We start from the raw sequence: 12,861 nt of genomic DNA, 5'->3' as shown, positions 1-12,861 counted from the left end.
GTCTATAGAAGACATCCTTCATAAGCCTACATCACAAAAAAAACATATAACACAGCTGAAACGTACGCCAGTAGAAGTTTGTAACCTATGCCCCGGTGCTCACACACAGCGTATGCATGCCTTCAGCAGATGAAGGTGATATTTTATGAGCTAAAAAAACCAAGGCTCTAGATAACTAGTAAAGCAAGGTAGATGACTAACCAGCGTGGGGCATAGGATCCAAGTTATTCAAAGATACATGACCTAATCAGTCTATGGAAGATATTCTTCATAAGTCTACATCAGGAAAAAACATATAACAGCTGAAACGTACGCCATATAACAGCTGAAACGTACGCCAGTAGAAGTTTATAACCTAAACCAATGGGGACCGGCACACTCTTGATCAAATTTACCATCTTTGATATGGTAGAAACATTAGAGCCAACATAATAAGATGTTCACTCTTCGAATCAATACTCCAAAACCACGCAAGCTCGGATATTTTTGGAACAGTTTTATGTATTTTGAAACATAATCAACATGAACAAAACACAGTATCAATCCAAGAGGAAGATAAAATGAAACTATCCAATTCGAAAAACATCAAATTCAAAATCTGTAACTACACTAAGTGGTACCATAGACAGTAATCTACACTAACATCAAAAGGTAACACATATGCATTAAACAACAACTAAAACTGTAGATTAACACGTAAGCATTGCTCTGAAATCTCATGCTTCCACTGTGTTACCTAGCACAAACGAGAACAGCTCGCGAACCGGCGAAAACTCCACCAATCCAATATCCATGGCATACCCTGCAACCGGCAACTTCAAGTCCCTCAACACGCAAAAGGCTTCCGCCATTCGAGTCTTGGGCACTTCCTGAGCAACAGCACAGTAAGGAAGCCAACAGTCAGTGCGATACTCCTCCCCAATTTCAACACCTTCCTTCTTCATTATCTCGCACAATTGAGACTGAAACTGCAGCAACGAAACCGACGGAGTTGGCGACAGAAACAGGACGTTGTTGTCATTTGGGAGGCTCCCAATCGAAGAAAAGGACAAGGCCAGAGGCTCTTGCTTGGAGGCGAAGGCTCTGATCACGTTTTCGAGCTTCGCGGGTTCGACGAAGGGGCTTGAGAAGAGCGTGATGTGCGGTCGTGATTCGATTTCGATGAGCTGGGTACTAATCTGACGGCGGGCGAGCACGTTCCAAGCCTTCAAGACCTGGTTTTCGAGGGCTGGATCGAAATAAAGCTCGATTGCATAGCCCTGTGACATTGCCTTGGGATTGAAATTCGACGGAAAGCAATCGAATTGGACCGAAATCAGCACAACCCAGTTTCAGAAACTGAGATCTCAGATTGCCCAGATATCAAAAGTGAAAGTTAAACTGAAATCGAAGTGACCCAGAATTGCAAGAACCAAAATTTCAAAGAAAAAAACTACAGATTCAAGAAAATATCACAAAACAAGAACTACCCAAGAGAGATTGGGGTCGAAAAAAGCCTGAGAATTGAAATCAGAAATGGGGAACAAAAAGTGAAAGAGATGAGATTTTAAAATATGTGAAATGGTGGTTTAAAGTTTCAATCAGAGAGAGACAGAGGGAATAAAGGGGCAATAAAAAATCAAAGGGAAAGCTCGAAAAAGGTTTCCGAAGAGGCTCTGTAGCAGCTAAGCTACGATTTTTGTTTGTTCGGAAATTACAGTGATGAATAAGATAAAGTGGGAGATAGAAGGGAAGAGGAGCCTTGCACCGACGGTTGAGGAGGAGGAGGGTGCAAGGTCACCTGTTTTTTGGTGGTTGGCTTCTTCAAGTTTATCAAGACTTCAACTTTTTCAACTCCTTCAACTCTTTCAAAATTGAAGTCTAAAAGTAGAGAGATACGTTGGGAAAATTGCTTTATTAATACAAGGAAAAAGATTGATTGATTGCACACAATGAAGGAGATAAAGTAGTTAAAATAAGAAAATGCATGAGTGGTGGTAAAAAGAGTGCAAAAGGTGTATTCTTTAGTTTTGACTTGTATGTTCAATACTGATGTACGATATTAAATTGTTAAAGTAATAACATAAATTTTAAGTGAGAGATGACTGGAATTTACGATAAGATCGAATATAATAAGTACTGAGAACGTCAATGTGATACTAATCGAAAGCCTTCAATGCTTGAGTTAGCAAATTCGCAAAGTTTTGGCTAAGTATGTTGTGATCATGAGAATAGGAATCCATTTCTATAAAGGTGGAAATAGCGGAGCTTCCTTCCTCTTCGACATGAGGTGTTCTGGCTCTGAGTATGGTAGTGACACGTGTCCGTGAATGCTTGGGCCAAAGGTGGGATAACCAAAGCTTTGTATTAGCTAAGTGACAAGTCAATCACTTGCTGCCATGTGTGGAGATTCCTTAAAAAAAAATTATGAAATGATTAGTATTGGTCAGTTAGTTATCTAATGACCAATATTTAACCAGTATATTGTCACATAATATCGACTTGATCAGCGGTTGACGGTCATCCTACCACTTGGTGTAGCGAGACAACCTTATTTGTATGAAGTGTTCTTGCCGATCGACAGATTGATGGGCTTCTCTGTTGATCATCCTCTCGTTTACCGACTCCTAACGAGTGAATTTCAAAAGGATTAGCCCAAAGAAGGGTAAAACTTACATCTTAATTAATTGAAAATGATTAAGTAATGACACTTTTCTTCTCAATTTTCATGCAAAAAGGAGGAAGCCCATCTTAATTCAACCCACGTATGAAGCCCACTTGAGCTCTAATTTTAGTTGTGGGCTGAAAATAAGTTCGGGCCCAATTCTCACGTCTCCTTCCCCCTCCGTCATCTGCTACAGTATCTGATTCAAACAAATGGAAGTCGTCGATTCTGGAACCCCAGAAGCTGACGACACCGATATCGCCACAATGGACATCCAAGATACCAACTCCACCGCCATAAACGACACCGTCTCAGTCCCGACGAGCGACACCACCTCCGATCGTTATGAGTTTATTTTCTTAAGATGTTAATTATGTAGCCAATTAGGATTTAGCTGAGAAGTAGCTTGACATTGCAGATTACTTAGTTAGTTTGAAGGCGGAAGTTTATTAGGATCCAAATTACCGCTTTAAATTAATTGCCGCAACCTTGCTGTATCCATGTTTTAGTTTTTGAAATCTTTTACGTGTCTTCGTGTCTCTGTCTGGGCAACATAGCAATTACGTATCATGTTTTGCATTTCGTTTTCCAAACATCTGATGAATGTGATATAATTTTTTTTTCCTTTTTATAGTTCGGTTCATTTGATATGGTTTGAAAAAGTTGATGCTTTGTTTTCGTGAGTTATTATGTTGAATAGTTCTTTTCCGTTTTTTTCTTTTGCATGATGCTTTTAGCAATGCTTACGGTGAGCGATGATGAGTTCTGGGAAGGAACTTCACCTCTGGAGTTTGGAGAGTTACCCGCACTACAAGATGCTGTGACGGTTGCGGGCTACCCTATTGGGGGTGACACAATCTCTGTGACAAGTAGTGTTGTGTCACGTACGGAGATACTGTCTTATGTTCATGGATCGACTGAGCTTCTAGCTAGGACTGCAGGTTATTTCTGTTGGGCATTGTCTTCTACGACCATATCTAGCTACCTACTTACGTACAAATACATGATTATTTACCTGTTGTGGCTTCCTCGTTTCCTTTCTTTTGTAATCCTTTTGCAGATAGGTGCTTTAATAAACTCTGGAAGCTCCAGTGGCCCTGCCTTCGACGATAAGGGAAAATGTGTGGTATCGCATTTCAGTCTCTTAAACATGAAGATGCTGAGAATATAGGCTATGTCATACCGACACCAGTTATTAAGCACTTCATTCAAGATTATGAGACGAACGGGGCATATACTGTATACTGGTTTGTTATAATTTGTAGCTCTCACACTACCTTCCAGCACATTCCTGGCAGTCCACTAGGGACACATTGAACCTTGGATTACCATTTGTTTTGGGTCACTGAAATTCTTTCCGTTTTAGGGCTAAGTTGTTTTTACTCTGCTTTCATGGCTACTTAGTGGGAAAAGGCTTTGTTGTTGTTGTTTCATGGCTATGGTGGCTTACATTTTTTCAAAATTGTTGTAGGTACTTGTTGTTGACATTAATATTGAATACAATCAATCTAATCAGATTAATCTCCCTCTGTCCACCCGTGTATGCAGGCTTTGTGCTTTTCTTTTGGGGACAAGGATTGTCTGCCCTCCTTGTTCCTGTGCCCTCCGGTGCTCTCCTGTTTTGTGTGGTCACGGTTAAGCCATGTCAACATTTTATATTGTTTTTTTATAGAGATAATAAGATAAAAATGAATAGTAATATAAAATGTTGACGTGACTTAACCGTGACAACACAAACAGGAGGGCATGAGAGGGCACGGGAACAAGAAGGACAGACAATCCTCGTCCGCGGCTGAGTCGCTTTGTTCTCGGTGCAGATGGTTGTCCTACAGACGAAAACTACCAAGGCAGCAACGCTTGATATCCTCCTTACACATTGCATGCCTTCAGCTATGTCTGATGACCTCAGGTCTTAAAGTCTTAGACTTAAGAGAGGGGCTATGTATTCCCGTAGATGAAGACCAAGTCTTCAAGACTTAAGAGAGGAGCTATCCCCATAGATTAAGTTTAGAATACTCGTAAAAGGAAGGGAGATATTTCATTTCATCGTGGAAAGTAAAAGCTCGGAGCAATTCATTGGTCGTTTCGTGTCATGAATCATGACCGGCTTTCCAAGTATTTGCAGATGACTTCCCTCCCTTTGTTTTTGTTTTCATATGGGACGGGTTTTCACTTTTCAAAATTTTAGGGGCTCATGCGTTTAAAATAATTGAAAGCTTTTGTTGAAAATATTTTTAGAATCAAATCTTAATTAAATTGCAAGTAAATATTTGGAAAGTACTTGAAGTTATTTTAAAATACAAACTTTTTTTCTAAAATTGCTTTTAATCATTTTTTTTTCAAACGAACCCTAGAATTGGGTAAGTTAATCGCTTGAACTATTTGAATTAACCAATTAACTCCTCACTGTCAAATTCAATGAAATTTTATCCACTTTTTCGTCAAATAATGACACTTGACCAACACGTAATTCACTTTTAAGGGTAAAGTCGTTCCAGTATTTGACGAAAAAATAGATGAAATTTTATCAAATCTGACAGTGATTGAGTACTTGGCTTATATCAATATTTCAAAGTCTAAATTGTCAAAAAATAGTTTAGTGAGTCAATTTTAATTATTTAACGGGTCAATGGCAGTTTACAAATAATTTTTTATCAACACATCTACCTTTAAGAAAGATACTCTAATTTACTTTAATCTAAACTACGACATTTGAGAAATTATTCAAATTTATCGGTGTACCAGATCCCAATAGGATCTTCTTCTGATAAGAATCATGTAGATTTGTACATAATATCAGTTTTTATCAGATACTATTTGTATTTAATTTTTAATAAAAATATTTAAAATAATTTCTAATCAAGCATGATGTACGATAAACAAATATAATTTACGAATCTCGGTGAGGATATGGATTCAGTCAACTCTCGTAGACTAGAATATTAACAGCGGAAGCGTGTCGTAAGGTTTAGGCCCTGTTGGCCAACGAACTCATGAGTCTGAAGACTCTTGAAGGACAAGGATTGTATGTTCTTCCATGTTCTTTTGTTTTGTATGATTACGGTTAAATCACGTTAATATTTTATATTATTTTTTATAAAAATAATAAGATAAAAATAAATAGTAATATAAATGTGATTTAATCGTGACCATGAGAGAGGCAGACAATCCTTGTTCACTCTTGAACACTTTCCGCTATGTGAACCCAGTAATGTAATTCCCGCGACGCGTAAGCTTTTCCGTCCGCCTTCATTTTCTTGTCCTCTACTCCTCCCTCTGTTTTTCTTACGGCGCAGCTTCGACGAAGGCCGCCGTTGACTCCAGCGAGTCTCCGTCGGCCAAAAGAACAAAACCCATTTTCTATGACGACCCACCGCCACCCAACCACCCAAACCACCCCTTTTCCAGCCTTTTCATTATATAATCAAGACTAAAATCCCAAAACACATAACCCACCATTTGTTCCAACACTATGCATATCCAACACATCAGTCCCGCGAGCGCCGCCACCGTGAGCGACGCCGTTTCCCTCCCTCCCGCAACCGGGCTCCTCAGCTCCGAGCCCATCAAGATATCGGCTTTCGGACTCCCCGACCAAAACGGCACTTGTGGGAGCGATTTGTCGGTCGTTTCGGAGCCGCTGATGACGGTGCCGAGGTGGGAGAGGGTGGGGAGAGTTGTCCCGTCCATGGACGCGGTGGTGAAGGTGTTCTGCGTCCACACGGAGCCGAATTTCTCGCTTCCGTGGCAGAGGAAGAAGCAGTACAGCTCCAGCAGTAGTGGGTTTGTGATTCGGGGCAGGAGGGTTTTGACCAACGCGCATTCGGTGGATCACCATACCCAGGTCAAGCTCAAGAAACGGGGCTCCGATACCAAGTACTTGGCCACCGTGTTGGCCATTGGAACCGAATGCGATATCGGTATGCAGACAATTTTACATTTGCCTTTTGTAATTGCAATGTAATTCTTGAGGTGAATGCAGTTTAAAGTTTGCATTTTTTGTCGATTTTAGTTTCGGGTTTTCGTTAATTGGTGATGCTTCTTTGTATGCAACGATTTTACATTTGCATTTGTAATTGCGTAGTTGTTCTTTGAGTTTGCTGCAATTTAAAGTTTGATGCTTTACTTTCAGCGATGCTTACGGTGAGTGATGATGAGTTCTGGGAAGGGATTTCACCTGTGGAGTTTGGAGATTTACCAGCACTCCAAGATTCCGTGACTGTTGTTGGGTACCCGATTGGGGGCGACACAATCTCCGTGACAAGCGGAGTTGTGTCGCGAATGGAGATACTGCCTTATGTCCATGGCTCTACTGAGCTTCTGGGAATGCAGGTGGTTATCTTATATAGTCTCTTACATGAAAATGAAATTTTGTATGTCTGATTTCGAGTCTTGACTTGTGTTTTGCGGTCAATTGGGATGCTTTTTTGCAGATAGATGCTGCAATCAACTCTGGAAACTCTGGTGGGCCTGCCTTTAATGATAAGGGAGAATGTGTGGGAATTGCATTCCAGTCCCTCAAACACGAAGATGCGGAAAATATAGGCTACGTTATACCAGTACCAGTTATTATGCACTTTATTCAAGATTATGAGAAGAATGGCGTATATACAGGGTTTCCAATTCTCGGGATTAAGTGGCAAAAGATGGAGAATCCTGATCTTCGTATGTCAATGGGAATGAGACCTGATCAAAAGGGTATCCGAATTAGAAGGCTAGAACCTACAGCTCTAGAATCTCAACTGCTAAAGCCATCTGATATTATTCTTAGTTTTGATGGGGTTAACATTGCTAGTGATGGCACAGGTAAAATTTCTCTTTGTGTGTTTGCTTAGTTTTCAAGTCACTTTTGCGCTCATGCACCCGTTGGTTACTCTGTATAGAAGAGTGGCAGATGAAATGATTCAGAAGTAATACCAGTTTGTATCAATTTTATAGTTCCATTCAGGCATGGAGAGCGCATAGGTTTCAGTTACCTTGTCTCTGAAAAATACATAGGTGACAATGCCCTAGTAAAAGTTCTTCGTAACTCAGAGACACTTGAGTTTAGCATTAAACTAGCAAAACACAAGGAGCTCATCCCTTCACACATTGAGGGAAAACCTCCCTCCTATTATATCGTTGCTGGATTTGTTTTGACAGCTGTATCCCTTCCATATCTGCGTTCTGAGGTGTGCCCTTACTTCCAATTCTCTCTCTCTTCTGTGCTCATTCTCTCTAAGACTGTAATATCTATTTGTTTATTAGTTTCTGCCTAATGCATCCAGGTTAAATTGTAAAGTGAACATATTAGATTTGTTTACCATGCTAAATCTTAACCTCGGTGTCTACTTATTTGCAGTTTGGAAATATATTTGATGTTCCAATTAAACTGTTGGACAAGCATTTACATGCAATGGCGCAGTCTATTGATGAACAGCTCGTTGTTGTTTCTCAGGTTTCTCTCTCGCATTCTATTTTTTTCATGCTTTTCCATATTAGCATAAGTTCTTGTTGCCCTGATTTTATATTTTTATGGCTAACATTGTGCAAAATTGTGCTAGGTACTTGTTGCTGACATTAATATTGGATATGAGGACATCGTTAACAATCAGGTCAGAGACTAAGCTTTTCCGTTTTTCCTTTCTTTATCTGATGCAGCAAATGACAGTGAAAAGAATCGGTGATATAACATCTGATACACTTGTGTAAATTATTCTGCGAAATGTGCAGGTTCTTAGTTTCAATGATATGCCTGTGAAGAATCTGAAGAGCTTGGCTATCATGGTTGAGAATTGTGATGATGAGTACCTAAAGTTTGGCCTTGAATACAATCAGGTCTTTTTCTGTTTCTTTATCTCACGCACACACAAATACATGAATATATGCATGCATCCTATGCATTTTTCTTTTGTTGGCTGAATTGTGAATTGCATACTTCCCTCACAGATGGTTGTTCTACAAACAAAAGCTGCCAAGGCAGCGATGCTGGATATCCTCACAACACATTGCATATCATCATCCATGTCTGATGATCTTAAGACTAAAGAGAATGCTTTAGAGGAAGTAAACTCTATGGCCGATGACCTTAGAGATACGATCTTAGAGAAAAGTTAAGAGCGAATGCAGAAGATCACTTCACCTCTAGCTTTTTACACAAATGATTTTGAGGATGCTCTTATAGGAACCGTGTATAAAACTTATCCCGACCAAATCTCGGAGTAGTGAGATTACGGGATGAGTTCTTTACTTTTACTTTTAGTCGGAGAATATGCAATATTAAGGGTAAAAGGAAACAATGTCACTTGTACAATAGCATATTTCGGATTGTAAAATTATTTTTATGAAATAAAGATTACATCAGAAAGTTTCATACAACTTCAAAGTATCCTCTCTCAAATCATGTCCAGATCCCTCCCAAGCTCTTCTCCAAGTCTCTAAGTCTAGGATGACCTTGTAAAGCTTGATTTCGAGCTAGTTGTTACATCGAGTCCATCGAGATGAGGCGACTTCCAAGAATGAAAATCGCCGTTGAGTTCCATCCATAAACAATTGTCGTCGATTATTTAACTTAAGGGTCTCATTCCTCATCACTACTGTCATGCATCATGCATCACACATATACGGTCAAGAACAAACATCGATTTACATGCAGGAAACAATCCGTAGAACAGAGCAATACTACAGTTAATTACATATGTTAAAGATTAAAAGACGATCACAGATTGAAGCGTGTACGACATTTTGCTATCCGCGCTTTGGTGAAGTGATTCTGTATGTGTCAAATTGTGACTGATAGTTAATGGTGGAATGCTTCTTACTTTTAAGGAGATAAGCAGTGTTCGAGAAGGTGGGCATTCCCTCATTTGCATCTACAACTTCTGCAATGTCTGCTAATTCTCCAGACACAAACAATCATATGGAAGATTTCTAGTAAGCAAATAGACGTCGATGGTCAATCGAACGTCTTGTTTTTCACTCTTTCATACATATATATATATATACACACATTTGCAAATCTTTGATTTACTTCTCGTTTTTGTAGTTTTGCAACAAAGGGGCCTTGTGGGTGGTTGATGGGGATTCCAGGCTAGCAGGCACAGATTCTTCACCGGCCTCTTCCTTTGTTTTTCCCCACAGTACAGTATAAAACCCAATAGATATTATTGTTGCTCCAACTAGGCTGAAAAAATGCAAAAAATCAAGACTTATTAAGTTGCACTTTCGTTAGCGGAAAAAGATAAAGAAGAGAGGAATGCACGATGACTATATTAGAGTGTCAACAACCCCTCTGAAAGAAAAAAAAGAGGTTAGTTATGCTTTCTAACCTTCCGAGATGAAGAGTGTCACGGAGGAAAGCAACGCCCATGGCAACGGCAATGGCCATGGACAAAGGCTTGAACATTGTCACAAAGACAGGTCCCTTCAAGCGCAACACCCATGTGTGAACAGCATTGTTCAAAAATGACCCAAATAGCCCCTAGACACAGAAAAATCGATACGATTAAGGTGTACTAGTCACATTAGATAGGCACTGTTTTTTTTACCATACAATTAGTGTCTTACTGAGCAGAGTACGGAGAGCAATGCAATATCAGGTCGCAACTTCCAAGCGCTGGAATTCGGTTCTGTTATCAAAGCAACCGCTGCAGATACGGCAACCACACATACATTGTAGAAGAAGATCACGGTTAACTCATTCGGGTACTCTTTCATGATTTGTGCCTGTGAAAGTATTACTACTTTATAATTAAAGATCACGATAAGCCGGAAGCTGAAGGATTTAGTAAGATTAGGGTTTAGGGTTTAAGGTGGGAAACTGAACGATTGTATATTTACCTGAACAATGTACCAAAGTGGTACCAATATGTACTCAGCCGTTAGCAGAAGGCCACCAACTATCCAATTTGGGTTTGTTGGTGTAGAGTTTAGAAGAGGCTGGTGGAGTGAAAGGGATTGTGACTGATTAGCAAACACAATTGGAGGGCCCTTGTAGAGAGTCACCACAAATGCACCTGCAAGTGAAACTACTGTACCCAAGATTTTTGCTTGACTGCTTCTCTTTCTTAGAGCTGCACTTTCCAACCTTTGGTTGGTAAAAGGAGAGAGAAAAACAAAAGTTAGTTGTTAATCATTGTCATGGTAAAAGACATCAATGACTGAATTCAACTATTAAATGTGAGCTGAAGAAGTTTAGGGAATTTAACAAATGAATCACTTAAATGGTAATGTATATACATTGATGTATGGTAGGACTCTGAAAGTTAGAGTCCAACAATAGGCCTATTTCGCATGTTTTTCACACAAAAAAAAAATGTAAATTGACCGTCATACCGTCATGTGTTGTCACATATCCATTCATATTGTCACTTGTATATTTTATTAATACCATACTCTAGGTCTGTGAAATATTAACCTTGTCATTCATTTATATTAACACTTGGATTAATAAAATGAGGAGAAACTAACATGCAATGTGCAGTCTGTCATCATAATATATTTATAATTGCATAATATTATTAGTCCAAAATGTCATTGTAATGTCCTGAAAAGTATAAGTAAGTAAGTCGTTTACTAATAATATCAGGTACCAATGTAATGCCGCCCAAAATTTCCATTTACCATATAAGAAAACTAGAAGCCCAAGTCACAACCAACAATCCAACAGGATCCTCTCTTAATCATCTTTATGAGAATCCTGTAAATCTATGAATCGTATTCGTTTATCGTACAACGTGCGGTCAGTTTTTATCAGGTACTGTTTGTGTTTAATTTTAAATAAAAAATTTAAAATAATTTCTGACCGCACAATATTCGATGAATGATCATAATTCACAAATTCTCAAAATCGCCGCTGTAAGTATGCGGCGAGGATCCGGATCTCATGGTGTGTCTGCCCACTTGAGAGAGAGAAAATAAAAGTAGGAAAAAGTTCAAACAGGGGTAGTGTGGTGGGCACACGTCCTCCCTTATCATAATTCCAAAAGTAACGTATGTCTCTGGTCACTTCAACTTTTTATACAGAAAGCAACATCAAAAATTAGGTCACTCGATTTTTATCAGTGGAGGGTAAAATAGTAAATGACTGGGAGGGGGGCGGTGGTGGAGGGACCTGAAAATGATGGCGAGGATGAAAGTGAAAGCTGGCACAAGATTGCTGATGGCTGAAGCAAGCGTTGGAGAGCTGTAGTTGATTCCTGTGTACCCCATGATCTGTGATGAACTCCTGCTCAACCCAAGATCACCAAATTATTTAGCACTAAATAGTTAAACAATTAGTTAGTCCTAAAAACTTTAACGAAGTGATTTATGTACGCTCATTTTTCTCTTTCTGCACACCTTTGTATACATCCATTCGTTTGATTTATTTAATCCAAACAGCGGTAATAAACAAAGGTGTGCATAGGCGAAAAATGGTGTGCTGAAATCGCTTTGCGGAACATATGGGTTGGTATGATTGTACCCTATGAGTCCAAGAAGAAGAACTTTAGACATTATGGAGAAGTTGAGAGGAGGAAGCACCCTTGATCTGCAAATTAAGAAAAATTAGAGATGCAAGTTAGAAAAAATGATGAAGAATTTGTTAATTTTGACCAATTATATTGTTCACTGTAAGACGGTATTCTAAACTACTCTAATTTATGGGAAGAGGATGGAGATTCGAACCTGTGGGAGATGAAAGGAGCTGGAATGAGAACAAAGGCAGCAATAGAGTAAGAGTAGACAACAAAGACATGGTAGCTCATTCCATTTAAAGTGGCAGCTTTGAAGAGAGTGTTTAGGCCGACGTTCACGCACTCCATCGTCACCATCGCCGTGAATGGCAGCACATCACTGTAAAAAGACCTCCCTACTGCTGCCATGGATGCTCCTCTCTCTCTCTCTCTCTCTCTCTCAGTGTTTCTCTCTATAAAACTCAGAAGGAAACAGAGAGGATGAGATGGTAAAGTTCAATAAATAATGGGTGTTATCTGAGATCACAAAGCTACATCCTTGTTAGACGAAATAAAGACATGAGGCAAGTGTAGGTTGACAGCGATATGAAATGTGGACCGTTGATTGGCCCATTAAAGGTCCTTTCATTCGGAAAGACATCATTTCCGGATCTTTCCTTTCAAAGTTCAAGGATTTAATCATTTAGCCTTTTGAAATTTGATTCAACGATAAAAAAATTATTTTAATTTTTAATTTTTTTACTAATTTCTCATTTTTAACCGTTAGATCAAATTTCAAAGATC

At 39.3% G+C, this 12,861-nt stretch overlaps 3 protein-coding genes across 3 annotated transcripts; 1 reads left to right on the top strand and 2 right to left on the bottom strand.

The window, feature by feature from the left end:
- Positions 1-481: 481 nt before the first annotated feature.
- Positions 482-1,926, bottom strand: LOC103442276 (uncharacterized). The gene has a single exon (XM_008381051.4). The coding sequence runs from the start codon at positions 1,266-1,268 to the stop codon at positions 717-719; it is 552 nt and encodes a 183-aa protein (XP_008379273.1). The 5' UTR covers positions 1,269-1,926; the 3' UTR covers positions 482-716.
- A 3,761-nt stretch (positions 1,927-5,687) lies between these two features.
- Positions 5,688-9,001, top strand: LOC103411172 (protease Do-like 9). The gene is made up of 8 exons (XM_008349815.4): positions 5,688-6,564; positions 6,777-6,976; positions 7,078-7,450; positions 7,583-7,815; positions 7,986-8,081; positions 8,188-8,238; positions 8,357-8,461; positions 8,573-9,001. The coding sequence occupies exons 1-8, from the start codon at positions 6,117-6,119 to the stop codon at positions 8,738-8,740; spliced, it is 1,674 nt and encodes a 557-aa protein (XP_008348037.2). The 5' UTR covers positions 5,688-6,116; the 3' UTR covers positions 8,741-9,001.
- Positions 9,002-9,416: 415 nt separating this feature from the next.
- LOC103411173 (WAT1-related protein At3g28050-like) lies at positions 9,417-12,665 on the bottom strand. Its single transcript, XM_008349816.4, has 7 exons — positions 12,290-12,665; positions 12,087-12,152; positions 11,736-11,849; positions 10,463-10,709; positions 10,190-10,348; positions 9,952-10,103; positions 9,417-9,806 (listed from the first exon to the last, which is right to left on the bottom strand). Exons 1-7 carry the CDS (start codon positions 12,484-12,486, stop codon positions 9,650-9,652), a joined length of 1,092 nt encoding a protein of 363 aa, XP_008348038.2. The 5' UTR covers positions 12,487-12,665; the 3' UTR covers positions 9,417-9,649.
- Positions 12,666-12,861: the final 196 nt, after the last annotated feature.

The sequence above is a fragment of the Malus domestica genome, chromosome 09 (assembly GCF_042453785.1).
Source record: "Malus domestica chromosome 09, GDT2T_hap1".
NCBI classification, from domain to species: domain Eukaryota; kingdom Viridiplantae; phylum Streptophyta; class Magnoliopsida; order Rosales; family Rosaceae; genus Malus; species Malus domestica.
Note: the sequence above shows the minus strand (reverse complement) of the source record. Positions and strands in the feature narration are given on the sequence as shown.

What these genes read in the sequence shown, in the direction of transcription:
- LOC103442276 (XM_008381051.4), bottom strand. Translation starts at nt 1,268, where the DNA reads ATGTCACAGGGCTATGCAATCGAGCTTTATTTCGATCCAGCCCTCGAA.
- LOC103411172 (XM_008349815.4), top strand. Translation starts at nt 6,117, where the DNA reads ATGCATATCCAACACATCAGTCCCGCGAGCGCCGCCACCGTGAGCGAC. An exon ending in TGGAACCGAATGCGATATCG is followed by an intron (nt 6,565 to 6,776) that starts GTATGCAGACAA and finishes CTTTACTTTCAG; the next exon opens with CGATGCTTACGGTGAGTGAT. An exon ending in TTGGCCTTGAATACAATCAG is followed by an intron (nt 8,462 to 8,572) that starts GTCTTTTTCTGT and finishes CTTCCCTCACAG; the next exon opens with ATGGTTGTTCTACAAACAAA.
- LOC103411173 (XM_008349816.4), bottom strand. Translation starts at nt 12,486, where the DNA reads ATGGCAGCAGTAGGGAGGTCTTTTTACAGTGATGTGCTGCCATTCACG. An exon ending in ATCCTCGCCATCATTTTCAG is followed by an intron (nt 10,710 to 11,735) that starts GTCCCTCCACCA and finishes TACCAACCAAAG; the next exon opens with GTTGGAAAGTGCAGCTCTAA. An exon ending in GACACTCTTCATCTCGGAAG is followed by an intron (nt 9,807 to 9,951) that starts GTTAGAAAGCAT and finishes GCATTTTTTCAG; the next exon opens with CCTAGTTGGAGCAACAATAA.